The 24,790-nt window shown below is 40.7% G+C and overlaps 1 protein-coding gene across 1 annotated transcript in view; it reads left to right on the top strand.

Moving 5' to 3' along the window:
• Positions 1–4,903: 4,903 nt before the first annotated feature.
• The window catches only part of ZBTB48 (zinc finger and BTB domain containing 48), a 37,793-nt gene continuing 17,906 nt past the window's right edge, over positions 4,904–24,790 (top strand). The window contains exons 1-8 of the mRNA XM_063436860.1: positions 4,904–4,982; positions 8,136–8,834; positions 12,042–12,319; positions 13,311–13,422; positions 14,358–14,450; positions 15,551–15,637; positions 18,359–18,513; positions 19,128–19,264. Of these exons, the coding sequence (XP_063292930.1) occupies positions 8,139–8,834; positions 12,042–12,319; positions 13,311–13,422; positions 14,358–14,450; positions 15,551–15,637; positions 18,359–18,513; positions 19,128–19,264 (1,558 nt within the window). The 5' untranslated portion in view covers positions 4,904–4,982; positions 8,136–8,138. The remainder of the gene's footprint in view (positions 4,983–8,135; positions 8,835–12,041; positions 12,320–13,310; positions 13,423–14,357; positions 14,451–15,550; positions 15,638–18,358; positions 18,514–19,127; positions 19,265–24,790) is intronic.

Here is a 24,790-nt window from a genome sequence, read left to right as displayed (position 1 = left end):
TTTGAACAGGCAGCAATGGGGTGTTCCAGGGGGAAGTACAGAATTTTAGGATACCATACCGTATGAACTTATCCAGATAAGATTGGATGTTCTTGTTAGCCTTCTGCGGGATGTGATATTGTCTTAGGCTCACTGGATAAACCCCAAGTTTTAGTTCGATTTTAATAGGTGGAATATTGCGGGCCAGTCCTGGTGGGTTGTTCTCTGCCCAAACTCCTGGTATGTTGAATAAGGATTCATCACTCCTAGGGTTTTGGATAGTCAATGCTGTATAAAGTCGCCACTCTTCTTCCTTTGGTACGGATAAAGTCATAATACCTGAAGGTCCATTAAACTTTAAGGATGTTGTTCCATTTGGTAGGAACGTAATCTGCGCTTGTAACTTAGATAGCATATCACGTCCCAGCAATTGGACTGGACATTCAGGCATATAAAGGAATTGATGTTTTACTACGTGGCCTCCCAATGTACAGAGTCGACTTTTAAGAACCGGTTTTTCAGCACTTCTTCCAGTTGCTCCTATCACAGTAATAGTCCTTCCAGATGGAGGAGCAACTAGATTAGTCACCACTGAATGTTCAGCACCAGTGTCGATCATGAACGCACTCCTTTTTCCCCCTATTGATACATCGACCATAGGCTCCGCTCGACCAAGGGGGATGGAGCCCGGTCGGTATCAGTAGTCCTCCATGACCGTGTCAGCCAATCCTACAAAGTCCCTACCTTCTCTATCGCGGGACCTTTGCGCTGCTGGAATATACCTGTCTTCCCTAACACTTCCTCTGTTCCCATTACTCCCTCTATTACCATTACTCCCTCCGGGGCCTCCTCTACCTCTCGCTCTGCCTCTAAAGTTTCCATAACCTGTCCTAGGTCTGTCTCTCTCAGACTGTTCTCTTCGCGGACACTCATTTCTCCAATGCCCTTCTTCCTTACAGTAAGCGCACTGATTTCTACTTAGAGGTTCCTCATTCCACTTACTATCGCCTCTATCTGGGCCCCGTCTATCTACGCCTGCGATCGCTACCGCTAGCATATCAGCCTTTTTACGCATCTTGCGCTCTTCCTCTTTCTTGCTTTCTGTTTCCCTATTCATATAAACCTTATTCGCTACCTCCATTAGTTGGGTGATTGACATACCTGCAAACCCTTCTAACTTTTGTAGCTTGCGCTTAATATCTCCGTAAGCTTGGCTGACAAAGGCGGAGTTCACCATTCGGGAATTATCTGCGTCTTCCGGATTAAAGGGGGTATACAAGCGGTATGCCTCCAATAATCGGTCATAAAAGACACTGGGCGCTTCATCGCTTTTCTGAATCACCTCAACTGTCTTCGACATGTTAATAGCTTTCTTTCCTCCGGCTTTCATGCCAGCAATTATAGCGTCTCTATAGGCTCTGAGCTGGACCATATCAGCACCGTTTACATTCCAGTCGGGGTCGGTATTGGGATAATGTGTTGCGGCCCATGCTGATGGATTAGCTTGGTTCAAAGTACGGGCTTTATCCTCTAACGCTTTAATGGCTGCTTGATTAATTCTTGTCCTTTCCTCATTGTTAAACAAAGTCATTAATAACTGCTGGCAATCAGCCCATGTCGGGTTATGTGTCTGTACTATTGAGGTGAACAGATCAGTCATAGCTTGTGGTTTCTCGGTATACGAGGAATTGTGGGTCTTCCAGTTTAAAAGATCGGTTGTAGTGAATGGGACATATACGAAGACAGGGTCAGCGTGTGCCATTTGACCTGCGGCATCGATATAGGCTGACCCAGGATTCAGGCGGAGAGGCATCTGATAGTGTTTTAATTGTTGGGTACCGGTCAGTTGTCGGGTCTGTATGGGGCTACGTGGAGGGGCGTCAGTCATGGGTTCCAGTCGGGGAGAAATGGGGTATGGGGATGTGGGAGCTTGGTTTTGGGAAAAGGTTGTAAATAAAACACTTCGAGTCGAGCTAGATGAAGCTTGACCGGAAGTCTGAAGTGGCGCCAAATCAGGATATTCGGATTTAATGGGGGTTGGTTCTGATTCCGGAAGGGGAGATTTAGTACGAGGAGGGGTGGAGTCTGTACTAGAGGAGGAAGCGGAAGTGGATGGGGGTAATGAGGGGAGGGTTGCAGGACTTCCTGCATTTGCGTCACTTCCTCTTAACGGAAAGTAAGGGGGCGGCAAAGGGATCTCGGACTCAGGGGGCGTGTCCAAAATGGGCCTAACACCAGTCCTAGTGGACAAACAAGTCCTAGCTACCATGAGGCGACACTGCTCCTCGTGGCATGTCTGAAGCCATTTTGGCGAGTCATTTACGGCCTGTCTCCAACAATCAATATAAGGAAACTGGCCGTAAAGTTCAGGCCTACCTGATACAGCCACGTGTAAGCGCTGTACCAGAGTTGGATCCAAACTGCCACGTGGCGGCCATGCCGCAACCAAAGTAGGCCACTCCCTAGTACACAAAGTGACCAAACGTACAGGAGACATCTTAACCCCAAAATCACAAGTTTTGAATCCCTTTTTAAAATTCTTCACCATACAACCTAAGGGATCCGGAATCGTTGACTGCGACGCACCCATACTTAACAATGGAACGTCGTCGACAACGAATACTATACACGCGTACTATTCAACAGTCACACCCGTTTCCTCTGGCAACAGCACCACGTGGTACGGTTACCAAGTGAAACGTACACAATAACAATAAACACTCAGGGAATTCCCGTACACACACAGCTGTTACACCAGTCACTATATAATCAATATTATGCCCTTTGGCGTAACTATACAGTCACCCACGCTATAATTCTCTATATATGAATTACCCGTCTATAACACACCCCAGTAACATCGTCTTTTACAAATAGCGGTTACAGTACGGTTAGCATAGGTCAAAGCACAAGTTAAGGTCACAATACAATTATTAGTGGTTATGGTGTTAAACATGCAATAGACGACAATGATTAGTACTTATATACAGTGTCAGTAAATATACAGGGTTATGGTACCGTGCACTATAATACAGGAACACACTATTAACACTCTCGCTAGACGGCTGAGCTCTAACAAGATATACACTTTACTAAACAATCGTTAACACATTTACAATTCCCAACTAAACTATTGGCCAGTACCTTGAATGGACTACCTAAAAACAATCTACATACGTTTTGGTTAGCCACACTGCCCAATCACCACATATATAGCGAGCTAGAGGACCGAATTTACACAGACGCCTCTTAGTCGCACTATCAAAAGTCTAGTGGGTTCCAAATTTACACGCCTTCCCACTTAGCCCAGATAGATTGAGAGCTAGCGAACCGAATTTACACAGACGCCGCTTAGTCTCCCGGTCCCTCCGACCTAGCGAACAAAATATACACCCTAGAACGCTAGTCTAGACAAGACACCGGTGTCCGGCTAGGGCTATTTACACCAGAGCCCCGCCTGACTAACAGAATCAAACGGTCTGACTAAAGAGCGTTCGATCGAGCGGTGCGCCTTCGCTCCTTCCCTCCGACAGAGGGGGCAGATACACAGATTCAAAACCCCTTTGGGCCTACCGCACAATCGGTATACCCCTAGTGGGTCCTGCCGTCTAAAACAGCAGTTGTCTTACCTCCTCGTTCCTGAACCCGAGTTCACACTCATCGACGGGGACACCCCAGCACTTCTCACGTAGAGGCCGATGATCTCCTGGACAACAGACCAGTGGCGCCGAGACGAAGGGAGGTCCACGCAGAAGTTCAGGGGTGCAGCCGTAGAGAACGTGGGCAAAGATAGACCGTCTCACGCCTCTGCCTCTCAGCTACCGTTGAACGATGAGCTTCCCGGCCAATGCACCAAATGATACCGGAGAAACTGACGGAAGCCAAGCACAGAGAGATGGACACAGGTTTCTTCAGGAAGGAAGAGATTCTTTATTGGATCACCGATCGGGACTCAGAGGGACTAGCGTCACCAAAATACAGCAAGTTCTGAGCCCCGGACAATAGTGCAGGCTCCTTATATAGGCACATAACTCCTCCCATATTAAGCTCCACCCGCACATTCTCTTAACCAATCAACACAAATAAGAATTAACTTCCTGTTTGACCGCATGGCTTGTCCAGCACAATGGAGGAGGGGAATACTATATCCTGTATTCTTGCACATGCTCCGTACACTACTGATCGTATCTTGCCTCGTGCAACCAACTGATCGATACGTCAGCATATGCACGTACACATGCCACGTGGTAATCTCGGCCTACTAAATTTATTTTTACCGAGATTCCACCACAATATGTGTGTTCTCTTTATATGGGTTTACATGAGGTAACGCGTTATATGCATAGGTACAGCCCTATTGACCACCTACACATTATTATTATTATTATTTTATTATTTATATAGCGCCATCACATTCCGTAGCGCTGTACATTGGATAGCTGTTTGTTTGCCCAATGTTTACTATCCTGATTGTCTGTATCTTTTACAATACCCAATGCTGGCAAATTAGCAAGAAAAAAGTAAAATAACTGTCTGTTAACCCTTAGGCATCCTTAGCAGAGGTATAAATATATATTTTATTTGAATATGATGTAGTATCACTGCTGTCATGGCAACTATTTCTCTCTTAAAATGGCCGACAGAGTCCCATATTGCCACACTAAAGATGGTGTTCGGTGCAGTTACTGGCGGTCACGCCAAGCAAAGCCAATATTATTATTTGGACTGCATATTCATCTGTCTAACACATATATAAAACGACAGACAGGGCTACTGTTTACTTCTGAGCGCTCGTTCCGCCACACAAAATATGTCCGACGTGCCACCCCTAAGATGGCCGCCACGAGCAGTCACCGCTGCACGCTCTCTAGGCAGACTTAGCGTCCACAGCCGGTGACGTCACGGATCGCTAGCCTGAGCCACCGGAAGCAGCTGCGCAGTTTGGGGGCTGGAGCCAGAGCTGCTGGTATTGCAGTGGGAGCAGGTCTGGGGATATTGTCCAGGTACTGTCCTGTGCTGAGCCCACGTGAGGGGATGCAGGAAAGGGGTGTGAGATTCAGGATAGATGGTGGCTTCTAGTGTTCCCTTGTGATCTGCTCACTATATGTAATGCAATAAATAAATAATCTCTGTATATGTAGATAGTGCAGCATAGTCTGTGAGTGTGAGTGTGAGTGTGTGTGTGTGTGTGTGTGTGTGGGGGGGGGGGGGGGGTTACACTGGGACATTAATGGATACTGCTCAAATTATTTCATAAATATTTTATATAGTTATTTTAGTTCATTCAAAGTGTACCATGCAGTGTGAACATCTATCATGTGATTGTTATATGTCATTATTTATGGTGAGATTGTAAATGTGATCAACAGATTTGAAATGTTTAATATGTTTTTTTTTATTTTTTTTTTTAAATTCTATTGCTGTTGCAGTTTGTTGTGAAAGACAAATTATAGGGCACATTTCTAAAAGCTGGAGTAATCAGAGGTGACATGTATTAGGTTTCTCTAACTGTTAGATTGGAAAACCCCTTTTATGCAACCAGATTGCTAGCAAATTATTAGATGTGATTTAGTTATTAAGGTTCTAATAGGCAACCTTTGGCATTCCAGATGTCTTGGACTACAGATCATTTGATGCTTTACCAGCATTTTGACTGTAATAGCATTATGGTAGATGTAGTCCACAACATCTGGAGTGTCAACATCTGGGTTGTATGTTAATAGAGATATTTACAACTGTGGCAGCTACAGTGGAGGTGAGTGTTTAGTATCCCTTTATGCTAAGTGCAAACCCCACATTACTCAGTGTGAAGATGCTACAGGTTGTGGATTGCTGCAGTAAGTATTTTGGGTCAGCAGATGCACTTATATACAAAGTTAACATATAAATGTGCTAATTTCTATTGAAATCTATTTTTGTAAAATGGAAAAAAAGAGAGAGCCCTTCAGCAAGCTATAATACTTTAGGGGTCTAGAGTACCCCTTTAAGAGTAACTGGTGAACAAAACTGTCAAAATGTTTCTTCCATCAGCACAGTACGCGGACTTCAAAATTCTCTTCAGATATGTTAGTTTGGTCTGTACGTTTCCTTGGCAAAATGTATACCTGTGTTATTGCAAGCATAGATTACAAGATGTACTAACTAATGCAGTGGTTCCCAACCCGGTCCTCAAGTACCCCCTAACCGTACAGGATTTGGGGATTACCCAGTTGTGTCGTAAGGTGTTTTAAAAAACAACAAAAAAAAAAAAAACACTTTAGTCACAACAAGGTAATCCTTAAATCCTGGACTGGTAGGGGGTACATGAGGACTGGGTTGATGAACTAAGATATTGTATAGTGACAATTTTATCTATAAATTGCCAGCTTGTTATGTTTGCAGAACTGTCACATTTTAAGATTCTGGTTAGTCAATGATAAGGAAATAGAAAGCCCAATGCAAATAAAGTCGATGTGTGTGTTTGTAGAGGGACCTGTAGACCATTACATGCTTACTGCTACCAAACATTTTTTGTTAATATTTAAAGACAGCCTGCCATTAAATGTGTGTCAAATCTAGAATTTTTTTGGAGGGGGGGTGCTTCTTACAGAAAAGCAAGCATTGTTACCACGGTGCATGAGTGACAATCTTCTCACAGAGAAGCAGAGGCTTACAGTGGGTTTGGCTAAGACAGGCTTCCCCAAACTCCGGCCCTCCAGATGTTGCTGAACTACAATTCCCGTGATACTCAGCCTATCTATCTCATTCATAGAATCATGGGAGTTGTAGTTCAGCAACATCTGGAGGGCTGGAGTTTGGGGAAGCGTGGGCTAAGGTGACAGGTTTATGGTCCAGCGTCCTGCAAAACGAGTGATTTGAGCATTCAAAAGAAAAATGATATATACAGAATCTTAATGAGGTCAAAACCTATTAAATTAATTAAAATTGTATTGATATCTGGAGTGTCCCTTTACAATGGAGCGTTTTTGGTGCTTAGACTGGTCCTGGAAAGTGAACCTCTCATCCCTAGATTGTGTGGGTGGCACATTCATTTTCTTGTTGGTATACCACTAGCCTGGTCTGGTCTGGAAGTCCACAGAACCCCTGCCATATCTCTACTACTCAGCTGCCATGGGTTATCTAAATTTGCACCCCCAGTGCTCAGTTACCACTTGTGGTTCTGAGGGAAATCTTAACCATTGTTATTTTAATCTGACAATCCCTGTAATATATATATATATATATATATATATATATATATATATATATATATATATATATATATATATATATATATATATATATATATATAGAACATGGGGGGGTGGTTGCACTCACCTGAACATGCTTAAATGGGGTGCTGCTGGGGGCCATATTATACAATACACAAGATCCAGCGCACTCTCCTATCTACTAAACAGCAACTTCAATGTTGACAGATTTTATTAGTTTTTAAAAAAATTTATTTAAAAACACCTTATCTAGGCAAAAAATAATGGGGATTTAGTTACATTATATGATCATACATTGCATAGTATGCAATGTATGATCATATAATGTAACTAAATCCCCATTATTTTTTGCCTAGATAAGGTGTTTTTAAATATTTTTTTTTAAAAACTAATAAAATCTGTCAACATTGAAGTTGCTGTTTAGTAGATAGGAGAGTGCGCTGGATCTTGTGTATTGTGTGTGTATATATATATATATATAATATTAAATAAAAAGAGCTATAAAATTACATGTATGATTTTGTAAGTTGCTCACAGGGCCCTCAGGTGCAACTAGGTCTGGGTGGTTGGTGGTATGTTTGTCTTAAAAGTAGGACAACAGACCACAGCTCTCTCATAAGACCACATCATGGGCCAGCCAGTTAAAATCAAAAGATAAACCAATCTCTGTTTGATCTAGTTGCTGGGATATAGGATGTTCTTGCAGTTCTGCACTTCTTTTCAATGCTCTCATGGGATCTAGAGTGGTTGACATGTGTTTTTTTTTTTTTGTGTGTTGTGTTTTCTTTTTCACCATACTATAATATATATACTTACAACACTTTATTGTATAACATATGCATGTATCATATTTCTGGCAGCTTTACACAGACTTTTTTTTATCAGTTTTACCTCTCCCTATGTACCACTAACTAAACTAACGCCTTTATAATTATTTTTTCGCAGACAATGGACAGTGTTTTCATACAGCGCAGTGTTAAAGTATTGCAGGCTCTGAACAAACAGAGGGAAGAAGGCAGATATTGTGATGCCACGCTGGTGGTTGGCAACACTAACTTTAAGGCACACTGGAGCATTTTGGCATGTAGCAGCCATTTCTTTCAAACTCTTTATGGAGACGGGACATCTACAAACATAGTGTTACATGAAAGTTTCTCAGAAGTCATTGGACTTGTGCTGGATTTTTTGTATACTGGGGAGCTGGCTCTTTCTCAGCATAATGTTCAGAAAGTTCTTCTGGCTTCAAGGGAACTTGGGATTTATGAGGCTGCAGAAGTCTGTGAAAGGTTTCAACCAAAATGCTACGAATCGGGTGATCAGAATGAAGACTACTTTCAAGAGTCCGGCACAACTGAAACTTTAAACGGGCACTTGAAGCAAGCAGAGGAGTCTGATGGTGAAGAAGTCTTCAAAGGGATTACAGAGTTAAGCAACACATTGACCCAAGAAACTGTACCTGGACAGAGCAACGGACAGGAGAGGAGCCTTTCCTTACTTCAGATGAGTGAGGATGATTCCCCCACCCAACCTACTGTCCTTAAAAATATAGATTATACAGGGGACGGACAGGAACAAAGTGATTTTAAAGGGCAAAGGAAAGGACAGAAGAGCGAACATTGTCTCAATGAAGGAGATTACATCACGGTATAGTGACTTACCTGCCTTGCCTTATAGTTTTGTAGATTAAATGATGTATCTTGCATCTATGTTTTTCTGATTCAGAACATATTTCCAGGTAAACCTGCTTCTTAAAGGTATGGAATTGGCAGCAACTGGACAAATAAATAAATAACGAAACAGATCGATATATAGATATATACATACACACACACTAATTTAATAAATATTGAAGGCTTTTTGAATGTTTTAAACACTCCCGGTGTAGCGGACCCTGGGTAACCTGACTGGTTACCTCCGCTAATTCCCTTCCGTCAGCCGGTCAGGAACCAGGTACAGTATGAAGAGGCCCATTTCCCCCCCAGTAACTGGACGACACACAGTCCTGAAAGGTACAACACAATTTTATTGGCCACACATTGGCTTTTATGCATAACCCGTGCAGGGTTTTTTCCACACAAACATACAAGGACACATCCCAAGATCCTCCCCGGGACCCTAGCACAGGAAGGGACTTTGTTCCCTTTGTTCACAAAACCCGCCACTGTGCTGCTGGGGGGGTCCTCTTCCCCGGGCGTCCAGGCATGGGAAAAAGGGGCCGTCCCTTTGTCTCCCAGGCACAGAAAAGCCCTCCCCCAGGAAAATAGCTGGTCTCGTTGTCCCTGCAGGCACCAACAAGCGCACCAAAGTAGCCAGTGCCCCCACCAACCTCAAGGGTCGATCCTCATTTGTAAGACGAACGAGTCGGGAAACAATCCACGAAGGCTCCCCCTGGTGGCGTTCGTCTGCACAAATGGCGGCCACCCGGTGAAGCACTCATTTACTGTTTCCCTTTGCGGTTTGACACCTATATAGCAAGGTTTGAACATTCTAAATGAGGTATCAGGGTGCTCCCCGTTCCGGAGGTTAAAAGGTTCCCTTTGTAGAAGACCTCCCGAAAGGGGAGCAGGCACAATAAATGAAAGAATAGGGAACACACACAATGTAAAGACAGGCAATTCACGGACAGGCAGTGGTTTTGGTGCTATGGAGGCCACCAGGCACCTTGTTGCGCCGCCATTCTCTTTTGGCTGGTCCTCTTTTGCTCCTGGTATGGTCCTCCATAGATAGAGCCAATTTCCCTGCAGCTGTCAGTAGCTCCACTCCGTGTCAAGAAATTTCAGGTGCAGGAAAAATACTGAGACAAAGTAGTTCTTACTTTGTCTTAGTATTTCAGTGAAATTCCATCACAATCCGTGAGAGTATTTCATAAAGATTTTGTCTGTATGAAATTATTATTTTGCAGGGAGTTGACAGCGCCGCTTTAAATTATTTATCAAACTGTTTCTGAGAAGTGTGTTAATGACAAGGGAATCACAAGTTGTTGTCCAAAGTAGTTTAACAGGAAATGCTGGTATTTTTCTTACATTGCTATGTAGGTCTACATTGTCAGTCTGCCACAGATGCTGGCTGGTTTATGGAATTTGAAATATCTTTTTTTTTTTTTTTCTTCTTCTTCTTTGTATTGACTATACATATGTCTCTGTATGTTCATGTTTAAATTACTCATAAACTGTTTTTGGAATGGTGTAGTTTATATGATGCAATTGATGATGATGATGATGATGATGACAACGAAATGAAAGTTCCCAGCATTCCACAGGACCAAGACACATTTCCAGTTTAATAAAGTGGTGGAATTATATAATAATATTAAACACCAGGACATACTTGGAAACTAACCATGTGCTAACTGTACCTTTCCTGGTTAAATACTTTAATATTATTATATAATTAATGATAATATGGTAAATGTGTTCATTATAATCTAACCAGAGGTGCTTCTGCTCTGCATGGAGACACTGACCTTTCCTCATAGAGATGCATTGATTCAATGCATTTCTTTAAGTAGATGCTGTTTGGCCCCACCTCCTTGGCAATCTCAGGCAATCCAATGTTTTCCCATGTGGGAAAGCATTGGATTGGCGGATATCATCAATTCTGATGATGCCAGCCAAGGGGACAGGGCCAGCGCCGGCAGACCTATGGAGAGCTGGGAATAAGGTAAGCTTTAACCCTATCTAAGGGGGCTAAGTGGAGGTAAGCCACCTTAATGATGGCTTTAGCACTATAGGGTTAGGAATACGTTTATGTTCCTGACCCTATAGTGTTCCATTACATGAGATCTAGACTACAGAAATCTTCAGAATTCAGACAAGTAGGTGCAGCACTTTAGTTTTGCAAATTATTCAATTACCAAGGAAAAAAATGTATGATATAAAGAATGCTGGTATAACTGTGGTAATAGCCATAGAGTAAATTTATTTTTTTTGGTAGCTGCAGATACACATAGGTTTGTGATGGCACTGCACACAGCGTGATACTGGCACTTATTTATCTTTTCGGAGTTCATTAAATGTATTGTCTACTGAAAGATCCACAGATTTATTTAATAGATCACTTCCTATACTTAATTAGGACCTAGAAGAGTTTAGAGATTAACACCATGCCTCCTCTTTAATGCATTAGTGCTATGAAACCTGGACAAGAGCCCAGATTTATTTAGAGGTATTAAAACATTGACATGATACATTTTACAATAAAGGTGTGCAACCTTTTTAGTGGGGGGGGGGGGGAGGGGTCATATTTCGGACCGCTGCCATGTGATGTCAAGGTGATGATTGCGCTTGATCTTTGTAATGTCTAGTTGCTGGTTGGCATCTGCAAAATATTTTTTCATCTTCTCTCATCCTCTCCTCTGCTTCACCTACAACAAGTCCTTCCCCAACCTCTTTACAAAAAACCCTTTCCTTGTGTCTTTCTTTATCAGCCATTTGTCTCTTCCTATTCTTTTTCTCTGTGTCTATACTCTTTTTTCAAACTCCCCCATGCACCTCTCCACAGCCCGCCCTCCCTCCCCATTTTACAGAGGCCGTTCTTCCCCATGCAGCATACCTGGAACGATCCGCTTTCTCTGTCAGGCTGCTGCTCACCTCCCCACCATTCACACACGTGGTCTCTCCAGTGCCCGTTTCCTATTCTTCATGTGCAAAGCTGAGCTGTAAAGTAGAGGAAGAGACCTTTTGCCGGTTCTTAAGTAACAGGAACCTGATGCCAATATGTTTCCATGGGCTAACAGTGGTGATGGCATTTAATATAGTTTTTCACTTGAATAGGAGCCATCAAATATGTTTCGTTCTTCTGTTTCTTCTCTGTCAATTTGTTTAATAACAAAATTGTATTTTTATTTTGTAGTGGGAGCTGGAAGTAGAGCAGATACAAGATGTTATAGCAGACAATGCCCGATTCATTAATGAAGATATTGATGAAGACTTTGTTTCTGAGAAGAAGACACAAAACCCCAAGCCAAGATTATGTTCTGGCAAAAAGATTATTCCTGCAGAAACCCCGGCAGAAGCGATCGCGCTTGATGGTGAAAATCTCAAGAATAGAAGAAGTGCAAACATGTCCGTAGAATGCCCCACGTGTCACAAAACATTTCTCAGCAAATATTATCTAAAGGTGCATAACAGGTAAAAATTTAATGATGTGATCCACAAAGAATTTGACTTTTTTTTTTTTTTTTTTTTAAAAACCCAATTCTCAAAGACTGTCTTACAAAATATTTTTGGTTTTCTTTTTTATATGCAGTTTGAATTTGCAAAAATAAACTTAGTTAGTTTTCCTACTACTGTTTTTTTTATAAATAATAAAAAATAATTCTAGAGATTAAAAGCACATTTTCATTTATTTTATGACAAGATTGTCCTTTTTTTTTTTTTTTTTTTTTTTTTTTTTTTAAACGTTTTGGGTTTTGTTATGCAGGCTATTTTGTTTGAGTAATCGTAATTTCCACCTGTTCTTTATAACTGCATTTTATTTATACGTATGATCTTTACACAAGACCATGTGTATAAGTTACATTTTAAATCTAATTTGATTTAACCTATATTATCTGTACAATTTCTGGATGATCTATCCAGTTGTATAACAAATGTTTTGAATTTTTTTGTGAATAAACGTAGTCTATTTTTTTTTTTTTTTTTTATTTTTTTTTCTTGTCCTGAAAGATGTTCCGGAAGCACTTGGTATTAGCAACAATAATCTAGTTTGGGGTTTTTTAGACTCTGATTAAAGTAGCTTTCTACAGTATTAAAATCATTGTATTGTGGTGTGCACTACATAAAACTATGTATTCAAGTACTTTCTGTAGATATTTCAAACTATTATTTTTATTAAGTGCAGCGATGTTTCACAGTGCTGTTTAGTGGATATATTTTTGTAATATTGAACATGTTACAATATTTTTGTATTGCCTTCAGTAGTAGGCAGAGATGCCAGGTAAGTACTGCTCAGGAGGACACTTTATATGTAGTGGTTATATCCAGGATCACCTTAGCTGTGGTATACAATGTTAACTTATTTGGAAAGACTATGTTAATCATAATAAATGTGCAAATTTATGTGATATTTTAAATATATATATATATATATATATTTATTTTTAAAAAAAAAAATTCCTAGGAAACATACAGGAGAGAAACCTTTTGAATGTTCGAAGTGCGGCAAAAGCTATTTCAGGAAAGAAAACCTAATGGAACATGAGGCACGGAACTGTATGAACAGATCAGAGCAGGTAAGTGTAACACATCATGTTTTTGGTATTAACCGTGTGATAGTCAAAGGAACACTATAGGCACCAAAACAACCTTAGCTTAATGAAGCAGTTTTGGTGTACAGATCAGGCCCCTACAGTCTCACTGCTCAATTCTCTTTCATTTAGAAGTGAAAGTATTTCTATAGTGTCAGGACCCCCCTGCGGTGCTTAAGGGGTTAAAACAGTCACTTACCTGAATCCAGCACCGATGTCCCTCAGCCCAGCCAGCGGGCCGACCTAATGTGCATGCGCAGCAATGGCCGCGCTCGCAATAGGATTTCTCCACAGAGAAGAATTATTCAGTGCTTTCCTATGGGGATTCCGGCGGCGCTGGAAGTACTCATGCATAGCGTGAGTATGTCCAGTGTCATTTAGATGACCAAAAGTTGTCTGTCTGGTAGACCGCCACTAGAGAAGGGCTTAACCCTGCAAGGTAATTATTGCAGTTTCTCAGAAACTGCAATAATTACCACTATATGGTTAAGGGACATGGGACATTGCATCCAGACCACTTCATTGTGCTGAAGTGGTTTGGGTGCCTACAGTGTCCCTTTAAATCACTTTTGTTTCTGCTTATACAGTCCTAGCCACCTATCCCAGCATGTGCTTGCTGTTTTTGTTTTCTTTTTCAAAACATGTACCTTTTTAAAGTTATTGTAAAGCTAAAATGTGGAGTATTTAATATGTAACTCTATCCTGAAGACTCTAAAAAGGCTGAATTCTATTCATTGTGAAATCCATTCTACTTTGACTAACAGAACATTTGCTTATCTTGACTGTCTAGATTGTCTAAGCAGAAATCAAGTTATATAGGAAGTCAAACCCATAGGAAAAAGAAATAATAACAATATTTTCCCTTTCATAATATGTATAGTAATATATGATTTGAACAGTTTTTGTTGCTGTGTTCGCAGGCTTTTTCCTGTACGTTGTGTGATGAGGTTTTCAAAAGGAGAATTGAGCTACGGCTTCACATGGTGTCCCATACTGGTGAGATGCCCTATAAAGTAAGTTCAGTGTTCCTTATTAACCAACTTATAAATACTCTATTAAGATCATTCAGCAGTGGAAGATACATTGACCTAATAAAATTCAGTTTATTTTAAATGTAAATCCTTACTATTTTGAGAAAAGGAAGTATAAAAATGAGCTGTTGATTCTCTGAAAATAGCAGATACACATGATGTATTGGATGCGCTTGGACAAAGAAGTTAATTGTGTAGTGCCAGACTCGCTCATGCACTCTGTGTATTGCACTGCATAGATTAATCAAATATATATGTTGTTCTCCGCAAGGCATGTCAAGTAAATACAGAAAAACTGGTGCAATTTTTAGTTTAAATAGTTTTTTTTTTTTTTTTTTAAAGAAAGCTTCTTGTGACTATTCCACTTTAAGGAGTTACTCTAGCTACCATGACCAATTCAGTAATTTACAGTGGTGGTGGTGGTGGTAGCCTGGATGTGCAATGCACACTCAATTTTTTGAACACAGATTTTGACTGTGTTCCTGGCTACCTAATGTCAATGTTGTGCATATTTTACTTCTGTTAGCTCGCAAGGCACGCTAGCAACAGATGTAATAATCTTCCCCATGCAGGCAGAGCATCTGCAAGAGGAAGATTACAATCCCTTCCTCCCTCCTACTGTGTGTTCCCTTCTGCCATTTGCTCCTATTTGATTTGATATATTTGTTTAATAAAACTAAATCCCTCCCACCTCTTCCCCTGCCAATTAAGATTGTGTGCATGCGCTCTAAGCTGGCAAAACTCAATGAGAAGCCTGTGATCGGACTGTGTGGTTTCATACTTCTGCTGGACATCTGTAAGTGATACCAAGATCCATCAGAATATCCCGCAGAAAAATAAATATGGTGGCCAAAAATGTCCACCAAATCTACCCTCATGAGTGAGGCAACATATATTACAGTATCCCCAAGGGTAATCTTGAGAGAAGTCATTTGACTAAACGTGAATTTTGTGATGTTTCCTGTGATGAAGTTAATTTGTTATACTGAAAGAAGCTGAGCTAAAACACTAGATGCATTTAACAGTAATCTCTCTACATTAACCATAGGTTTAATTCTCATCTTTTTCTCCTCTGTTTCCAGTGTTCTACTTGTACCCAGCAGTTCATGCAGAAGAAGCCTCTACAAAGTCACATGACCAAGATGCATGGTGCCCCTAAGCCCCACTCTGTAAGAACATCATGTGATAACATAGTGTTTGATGTGTCCATTGGGATATGTTTCTATAATGTGTTTTAGGATAACCTGGGTACTGGATACATACTTAGCCAAACGTTCACTTGTCCAAATTACAGCAAATTAAATTCCAAACTGTAAAAATAGATGATGTGTAAAAATTGTATATCTATAGTCAAATTTAGCTTATTTTAGCTGTTTGTTACAGTTCAGAGTTTAGTGAATAAACTGCCTAGGATTACAGATATATTTTCTTGAATATGGCCTAATTTTATTACTCCAAGTAGATTAGATGAAAGTTGCAGATTATCTTTAATTGCGTCATGTAGGATATTTAATTTAATTAGCAGTGGTGAATGTTTCTCTGTAATGCTTGGACTACACACAACTTCCCAGATTATGGGTTGCTGTAGGGGCATTTTCGAGGTGATAAAATTAGGGCTGCACCCATATACAACTAGCCATTTTTTATATACTGTGAGTTATTCTTACTACAAGTACAAGTGAACAGAAACAAACGCACAACCCTTTTCTGTCTGGTGTATGATTGAGTTCAAACTAAGTTTAATAGATAAAACAAGGTATGCAAAGTTAAATACAGAAAAAACTGGTGCAATTTTTAAGAAAGTCTCTTGTGGCCCACTTTAAGGGGTAACTCCAACCACCATGGCCACATCAGTGATTTTAAAGTGCTCATGGTGGTAGTAGCCTGGATGTGCAGCCCAGAACAAAGTCAAGGATAACCATCAGTGTTCTACAACCTGGTTTTAGAAGCAACACTCTGGGCATCAGCACAACTTAAGTGCATGTGATTTTGTTATGAAGCTATCCAAAATAAAACTAAAATATACAAAGAATAGCATTAGGCAGATGTCATGTACAGATGCTAGCCCCACATTAGTATTTCTTTAAATTTGTTTCAGCTTTCTGCAGCCTAGCCCTGCCCACTTAGCCATGCCTTCTTTTCAAAGAATGTCTTCCTGATTGGAAGTACACAGCATATGAGCTCAGCCAATGAGACAACTGTGTGTTCTGGGCAGCCAATCACTGTCATCCTATTTTTGTATACTATTTCAGAGCCATGCTAAAGGGAAAGCAGGAAGATAATAAGAGAATAATGATTGGCTGTTAAGCAGCTCAGCTCACACCAGTCTCTCATTGATGGAGAGGACTACATAACACTGTACGTCCAATCCGAAAGATCTTTTGATAAGAGGTGTGGCTAAGTGGGTAGGAATGTGCTCCAAAAATCCGCAGGTATAATTCTATTTTTTTATTTTTTTTTCAAAACTAAAATTTTAACATGGGGGAAAAACCTATCCAATATACTTAAAGATACACTTCAGATCCCTTAAGCACCGAAGCGCCTTATGTGTAAAGCGTGTGTCCCCTTTTTTCATTTTACAAATTAAGAAGATTTCATTAGAAATTGTCACTTTTATAAATTAACTCAATCGGGCAACCGGTCCTCTTACTTACTCATTGTTTAGTTTAGTGGAGCTAAACCCAAGAGGCGGCAATTGCTTAGAGCACCTGCCTTGTAAAGGCTTCTCTTTCAGATGTAATGGGAAGTCTGTGATTGGACAGCCACAGAGAGTCTGTAGATGGGGAAGAGGTTGCAGAGGCTTCAAGCAAAAGATCTGCAAATTTTGTTAGCTTTTTTAAGATATAACCCCAGTGGAAACAAAATATAATTAGCATACATGTTTTCATTGGGGGGTTTAACTAGTAATTTGATATTGATTTTTTTGTATTTGGGCAGTGGAGTATCCCTTTAAATTGTTTAAATGTTTTGAGGGTCCCTGTAAGTATGTGTTTTGTCTGGAGCAACATTATTCAAACCTGTATCCACAAACAGGCCATCGTTTCATGATGTCTGTGCTTTAGCTATGGTAAAGCAAGCAGTGGCTCTGGATTTTTTAACTGTTAATTGTTTTAATGTAAAACCATTAACTCCAATATTTTGTGTGCATTTTCCCTCCTCTAAAAGTAGAATGAATGTTCACTTAAATAATTGAGTGGAATACTTACATAAAATATTTCATGGTATTTTTTTTATAGGAGGGGTTTCTGTTACGTAAGAAACATCCTGAGCAGGTGGCTTATAGAAGGTATGGGTGTTAAGGGAGAAAGCAACTTTCAGATATGTTATCGTCCGTCAGGAACAGTTATTCACTAAATTCGGGATTGTACGGAGATTAACCCCTTAAGGACACATGACGGAAATATTCCGTCATAATTCCCTTTTATTCCCAAAGTTGTGTCCTTAAGGGGTTCAAATCAAAGTGTCTGAATTCTTCAACTCATTATAATGACAACCTGGCAATGGAAGTTCAATATTACAGCTATATTTTACTACAAAGGCTTTATTTTATGTGCATACATAGTGACCACCAGGGGGCAGAAGTGATTTGATATACTAGTAGTGTTAATATCATTTGTGTTTTTTCTTTTTTTTTTGTAACTTCAGTCAGTAATATAATTGGCAATCATGTTACATTATATATTATTAATATGTATATTAATTGGAACTTCAAAACAAACAAATTAGGACGTTTTGAAGGACCTGTCCAACAGTTTACAGTCTTGGATAGAAGTAAACAAACCACCAGTAACAAAGAAGTGCTTTATTGCCCCCATTCCCAAATTCCCAAATTAAGTTTATGTATGTGTTGTCTATGTACAAGCCTCATAATGTATGATCTTTTTCCTCAGTGCTCTACATGTGGGAAATGCTTTTTCACACGGACGGAGCTTCGGTTGCATGAAGCCTTTAAACATCGAGGTGAGAAGCTCTTTGTATGTGAAGAATGTGGACACCGAGCTTCAAGCCGAAGCGGGTTACAGATGCATGTAAAAGCCAAGCACAGGTGGGCAAATTATTTATGTGTAACTACTTATCAGAAGCCGGTTTATACACTTGTGTGTGGGGGTGTTTTTAAAATAGTTTTTGGAGTAAACTTTTGTACCATTTAAATTATGTCCTTTTGTGTTTATGGTTCTCTAATAGAGAGAGCTCATTTTGGAATGAGCACTAAATTGTTTATTTCAACTTGTACCACTTGACCACATTTGTGCAAAGAAAGTCATATAGGTATTACAAGCCAACCTTTACAATGATCTAGCAAGACCCATGAAAATGTGCCCAGTAAATATTGAGTACGGGTCTGTGGGAAATTGTGGGGTGCCTCACTGAGTATTGTAAGAATGCTTCCAGCCACATCCACTGCAACAGGTCTATGTGTGGCTGATCAGTGTACACTGCTCTTCCAATGACGTGTTTAAGACATTTCATTCATACGATAAACTGTACTGAAATTTGTGAGCAGTTGTTTTCGCACAATGTGCAGATAAGATTTGCTGAACTCTTAAGATAAATTCTTAATCACTTTGGGCAACACTTATATTGATGCTTTTGTACATATTGTGCAGTGTACTCAAAACACCGCTTATGTTAAAGCCTTTTCCACTGTACCCCTTACAGAAATGAGCGTCCTTATGTATGTGAATTCTGCCATCATGCATTCACTCAAAAAACCAACCTAAATATGCATCTAAAGACTCACACAGGAGAGAAACCATTTCAGTGTCATCTCTGTGGAAAGACATTCAGAACACAAGGTAAGAGGTTAATACGATGAATTTAGCAAGAGTTGACACCAAATAAGCATTACATGAGGTATAATTTAGTATACACATAGTACTTGGGATATATCTACTATTTACAAAAATAGACTACAATGTGTGGTCTCCATGCGTGCATGGTTGAGATTTTTTTTTTTGTTGTTATTTCACCCTTGGTCTGAAGACCCTGGTGTTTTGGCCACATGGCAATGCCCCTATTGAACAGCCAGTGCACAACTGGATTGCCAAAGGCTAGTTGTCACTGCTGTGAAAATGTACCATGGGGGTTATATATAACAGCCAATACTGGGACGAGTTCTAAAAGTAGGGCAATGAGCAATAAAATGTTCCCACTATTTGCTGGAATTTAGCACTTTGCCTCCGATTCGCTTTATAAATCCATAGAACTCATAGTTATAATATAAGATTCAAGTTTTTATTATCAAGCAAGACAACAAGTTAGAATTTTAATAACATTTTTGCACGTTTAAAGCAATGAGCATCTGAAACGCCCCAAAAAATTGGAATGGAAAATATCTGTTTACCTAGAAATGTAAGAGCAGTGACTTCTCTAGTAATCTAAAAACTGTCACACATTTTTTTCAAACATTAAAAGCTAAGATTAAAGTCAAATAAAGTAATCCATATGGTGCTTATATTGTATACCCTCACAAAACTCAATGGTTAGTTGCCCCACATTGGGACTGTGTATAGAGGGGAATTCTGATTCTGTGACCGTAACGCAATATGCAAGAATATCTCCTTAATTTCTAAGGTGATTGCTCCACTTTGATAATTCTGCCCGAAATTGCTCTTTTTAGATAATCTACATTGAACTGATAAAATACAGATTCGCTGTATCCTTTAAATGTATGCAAAACAGTTCAGGTAACACGATTCAGAGACACTGTCAATTAACTATTAAGCTTTTTTATTCCCTACACTCATTCCTTATCACCTTTTTATGTAATTAAAGTCCCTGTGTAGATCTGTTACCTTTGAGATGTATTTCATGTTTTCTCCTCTCCATTCACAGAGGTAATTGCAGTCCCAAGGACAGCCAATGTGTTAAGATGAGAATGTTCTGCATAGTTTGTGTTGGTGATGAAACTGCCAATCGCATGTCTTCTTACTGCAGATCATTCATTTCAACCTTTTTAGCATGAGCAATTAATGTTGCATTTAAATGAATGTACTTCTTCGTTATGCATTATTACCAATGATATCGGTTTCTGGAATATTTTGCTCTTAGTATTTCAGTAAGTGAATCGTTTTAACCCCTTAAGGACCAAACTTCTAGAATAAAAAGGAGTCATGTGTCCTTAAAGGGTTAAAGTACTCGTGTGAGCAGCACATTTTTCTACATGTTAATATCTTGTATGGAACTTTTAGGATTGAAGCTTGGACAATTTTACCCCTTTTCAGTTATTCCAGAACTGTATAGCATGGAAATTTAATGTAAATGAGTTCTGTAAACACCATAATCTGTGTTGTGGTTATAAATTCTCTGAAGTTCTGCCTTTGCATAACACTCAGAACGACCGGCGGATGCGTATTATGACTAAGAACACAGTAGGGTCAGCGCTAAGTAACAAGAGTAAAATAAGGCAGCAACCCTAGGAAGGGGATCCCTCTCAGCCCTTCAAAATGACATCCAAAACAGGGAAAACAGAGAAGGGCTGCGCCAAAGAAAAAAGTACTTGAGATCTTGTCACAATAGTGCAAGATATATTAACATGTGAAATGTCTCTTTAAAAGCAGCTGTGGCTTCTGGGTTCTTTCTACTTGGGGAAGGTGGAAGGTCTGGGTCTCTTCAGTCTCCGTATGTGGAAAGAGAAAAGACAGAGCGGCCTAATAGTGCAATATGTCTGGGATTGACGGACAACACATAAAAAGTATAAATGTTGCACTCACATGAAATAGAGCCATGACCAGCTCTAGTATATATTGCATAAAGTGGTATAATCCCCACTTATGGGATATGGTGGTGATGGTCCTTCACAGCAGATAGTTATCTAGGTACTCGCAGAGAAAAAATAGCCACAATAGTGCTCTGAGTAATATAGTACAAGTATTTAAAATAAACAGAATATTACTCACAAGCGTGGAGCAGACTCACTGCTCTTTGGTGACAGAGTTAGTGGTACAATCCCCACCTAGGATATTCTTGAGAGTAGAGTTGGTAATAGTCTTTGGATAAAAATAGATAAAATGCCAGGAACAAAGCTGTTTTTGAAATAAGGAGGTAGTAGGTTGTAATAAAACCAAAATCCTTTATTCAATATAAGTATTTGTTAAAAAGTTATGTCCATAACGCGTTTCACCGTGTAGGCTTTCTCAAATGGATCAATAACAGATAACCTGGCAAATAGGGCTTGCTAACACAATGCAGTGTCCTTGGTGCGGATTCAGAGTCTGGATGCATATTATGGACTTTAACTTGTGGATTGGTGATTGGTGTCGGGAGCAAGGTTTTGGCTTCATTTCTCAGCGGAGGAGAACGGTCGCACGCTCGATGAGCTCCAGGCCGCGATAAGGGAAAACCCTCCATCCACACCCTTAACCGGGTAAAACTTGTCTCTGAGGGACCCCATCAGACAAAAGAGCATAATGGGGCGAAAACCGAAAAAGCTTAGACCTGAAAGGCCCATGCCGGGCATGGATATCGGCGAGCTCTGGCGGCAGGCCCGCAGCGCCTCAGGCCCCAATATGGCGTCTCTACATGGCGGGTGCTCTGATTTTTTTCGAGGAGACCTCGGTCGAAGGTGAGGAGGAAATCCCTTCGGGTCACCCACAGCCACAGCCGGCCAAAACACAGCATCCACCACCGGCCAAGGCCACCACGCCTGTAAGCATGGAGGCCATCAGAGAGCTAATGGCAGAACACCACACAAAGATTTCGGCAGATGTCGCCTCGATCAGGGACGCACTGCAGGGCTTGACAGGCCGCATTGGGACTCTGGAAGCCTCCATGACCACCCACATCACCCAAATCCAAACGCTGCAGCAAGAAGTTCAGGAACTGAAAACGCTAGCAGGACAGACTGAGCTAAGGTTTGCGGCACTTGAAGATAAACACCGCATGAGGCACCTTAAGATCATGGGCATCAGCGACGACATACCTGATAACGAACTCCCCCACCTCACCAGGCGACTCCTTACAGCTCTGCTGACTCCAAAAGCAGCTAAAGCTGTAACAATAGACGGAGTATTCCGTATACCAAAGCCTACTAAAGCTCCAGCCACTGCCACACGGGACGTAATCTTACAGTTCCAAGCCTACAGGGACAGAACAGCAGTACTAGCAACTACCAGGGATCAGCCATCCTACCTCTTCGAGGACATGTCTCTCACAATCTAACCCTGATTTATCAGGAGCGACACTGGCGTGGAGGCGATCCCTACAACAAGTGACGGCCCTCCTGCGACAGCACCGCACTTACGATACGCAGCATGCAGGAGGCATCGGCGACGCTACGAGAGCTACAGCTTCCAGCGGACTCTCTGGCACTACCGATGCCAGCGGACAGACACAAGAATCCACCAACCTGGTGCACAGCAGGCGCAGCGGAATTTATCCCCAGGAAGCAAGCAGAAATCCCTAAAGCCAAGACCACCACCTGAAAGGACTGGGACTCTATACCATACTACCGGGACTTTGCCCTCTAGTACTGACCCTGAACCACCCCAAGCTAACCTTTCTGCCCAACAACATAGAATAGGAATAGGAATCTGGCCCCCACCTAGCTCCTAAACCGAATACACCTCCCACCGCCCTTCCTATCCATGCCCTTAAGGGATTCACCGAGAAACTCACCACCCGACAACAACCGGGCACCACACATACCCCCCACTAGGCATAGCAACCCCGAACACAGCAAAGGCCATACTTACCTCCAGGCAGGCAACTACCGATGCTCGAGAAGACATGGGAGGTTAGGCTTGTCCCTAGTGGCTGACTGCCTGAAGAAACACTACCTACATAACTGTCCTATTAGCTATGATACTCTCTGGGGCATACAAGGTCCAACTCTACCTTCCATAACACAAGATCTTAGTCCAAACGCTAATAACATAAAGCATATAGGCATCATGTGGTACTATGTTACGTAGTATCTTTTTATATTATGTGGAATCGAGACGTTTCTCTAAAACGTGTCCAAGTTATGTTTACGCTAAAACAAGCGATATGACGAGGTTAAACGTTTTAACATTTCTGTTTTGTTTTATTTACTTACAACATACTTTTAGTCAGGCCTCTTTTACTAGTTAACGGCTTGGAATACAAGAAGTTAAACTATGCTTTGAGACCCAAATTGGTTTACCCAAATTTAGTTGCCTAGCAACACCAGAGAAGTTACCCTTAAGCCAAGTAACAGAATTAACAATCAGTCCCCTTAAGACACACTGAACCAGATGAGTTATTTAGCAAACTGTTTATTGTAATTCATTCATTACTGCCTAACCTATTACCATGCTTTTTTTTTAAAATAAATTTTTGTGCAATGTCTTTCTGCCCCTGTCTTATTCGCATATGTTCCAGTATAAATGCACGCTGTTGTGGCGTATGTAATCCGTATGTACTCACCTGCACACCAAAAATAAAGAATTCAAAAACAAAAAAAAACAGATGAAAATGAAGGAAAGGGGCTTCAGTAAGGAAAAGGGACAAATGAGTCATTTTGTTACATGTGAGTTTACATAGGAAGAGGTTCTATTTCAACTGTCAAAAGTAAAGACAAGTTAATGGGACCTGATGGAATACACCCAAAGTTATTAAAAGAGCTTAGTGGTGTACTTTTGTTTTTGATTGGGTAACTAAAATAATAGATCAGGGTGGTGCAGTAGACATTGCTTACCTAGATGTCAGTAAGGCTTTTGATACTGTTGCACATAGAAGGCTTATCAATAAACTGCAATCTTTAAGTTTGGATTCCAATATTGTTGAATGGGTGAGGCAGTGGCTGAGTGACATACAACAGATGGTTGTAGTCAATGGACTATATTTGAAGCATGGGTTTGTCGCCAGTGGGGTACATCAGGGATCTGTACTTGGACCCATTCTTTTTAATATTTTTATTAGTGATATTGTAGAAGGTCTTGATAGTAAGGTATGTCTTTTTGCTGATGATACTAAGATATGTAACAGGGTTGATGTTCCAGGAGGGATAAGCCAAATGACAAATGATTTCGGTAAACTAGAAAAATGGTCAGAGTTGTGGCAGCTGACATTTAATGCGAATAAGTGCAAGATAATGCTTCTTGGACGTAAAAACCCATGGGCAGGGTACAGAACATCTGAGGAAAGGGATTTAGAGGTGGTTATTCCTGATGACTTAAAGATAGGCAGACAATGTAATGGAGCATCAGGAAATGCTAGCAGAATGCTTGGTTGTATAGGGAGAGGGAAGTGCTCATGCCATTGTACAGAACACTGGTGAGACCTCACTTGGAGTATTGTACGCAGTGCTGGAGACTGTATCTCCAGAAGGATATTGATACTTTAGAGAGAGTTCAGAGAAG

This window comes from Pelobates fuscus, chromosome 11 (genome assembly GCF_036172605.1).
Source record: "Pelobates fuscus isolate aPelFus1 chromosome 11, aPelFus1.pri, whole genome shotgun sequence".
Classification (NCBI taxonomy): Eukaryota; Metazoa; Chordata; class Amphibia; order Anura; family Pelobatidae; genus Pelobates; species Pelobates fuscus.
Note: the sequence above shows the minus strand (reverse complement) of the source record. Positions and strands in the feature narration are given on the sequence as shown.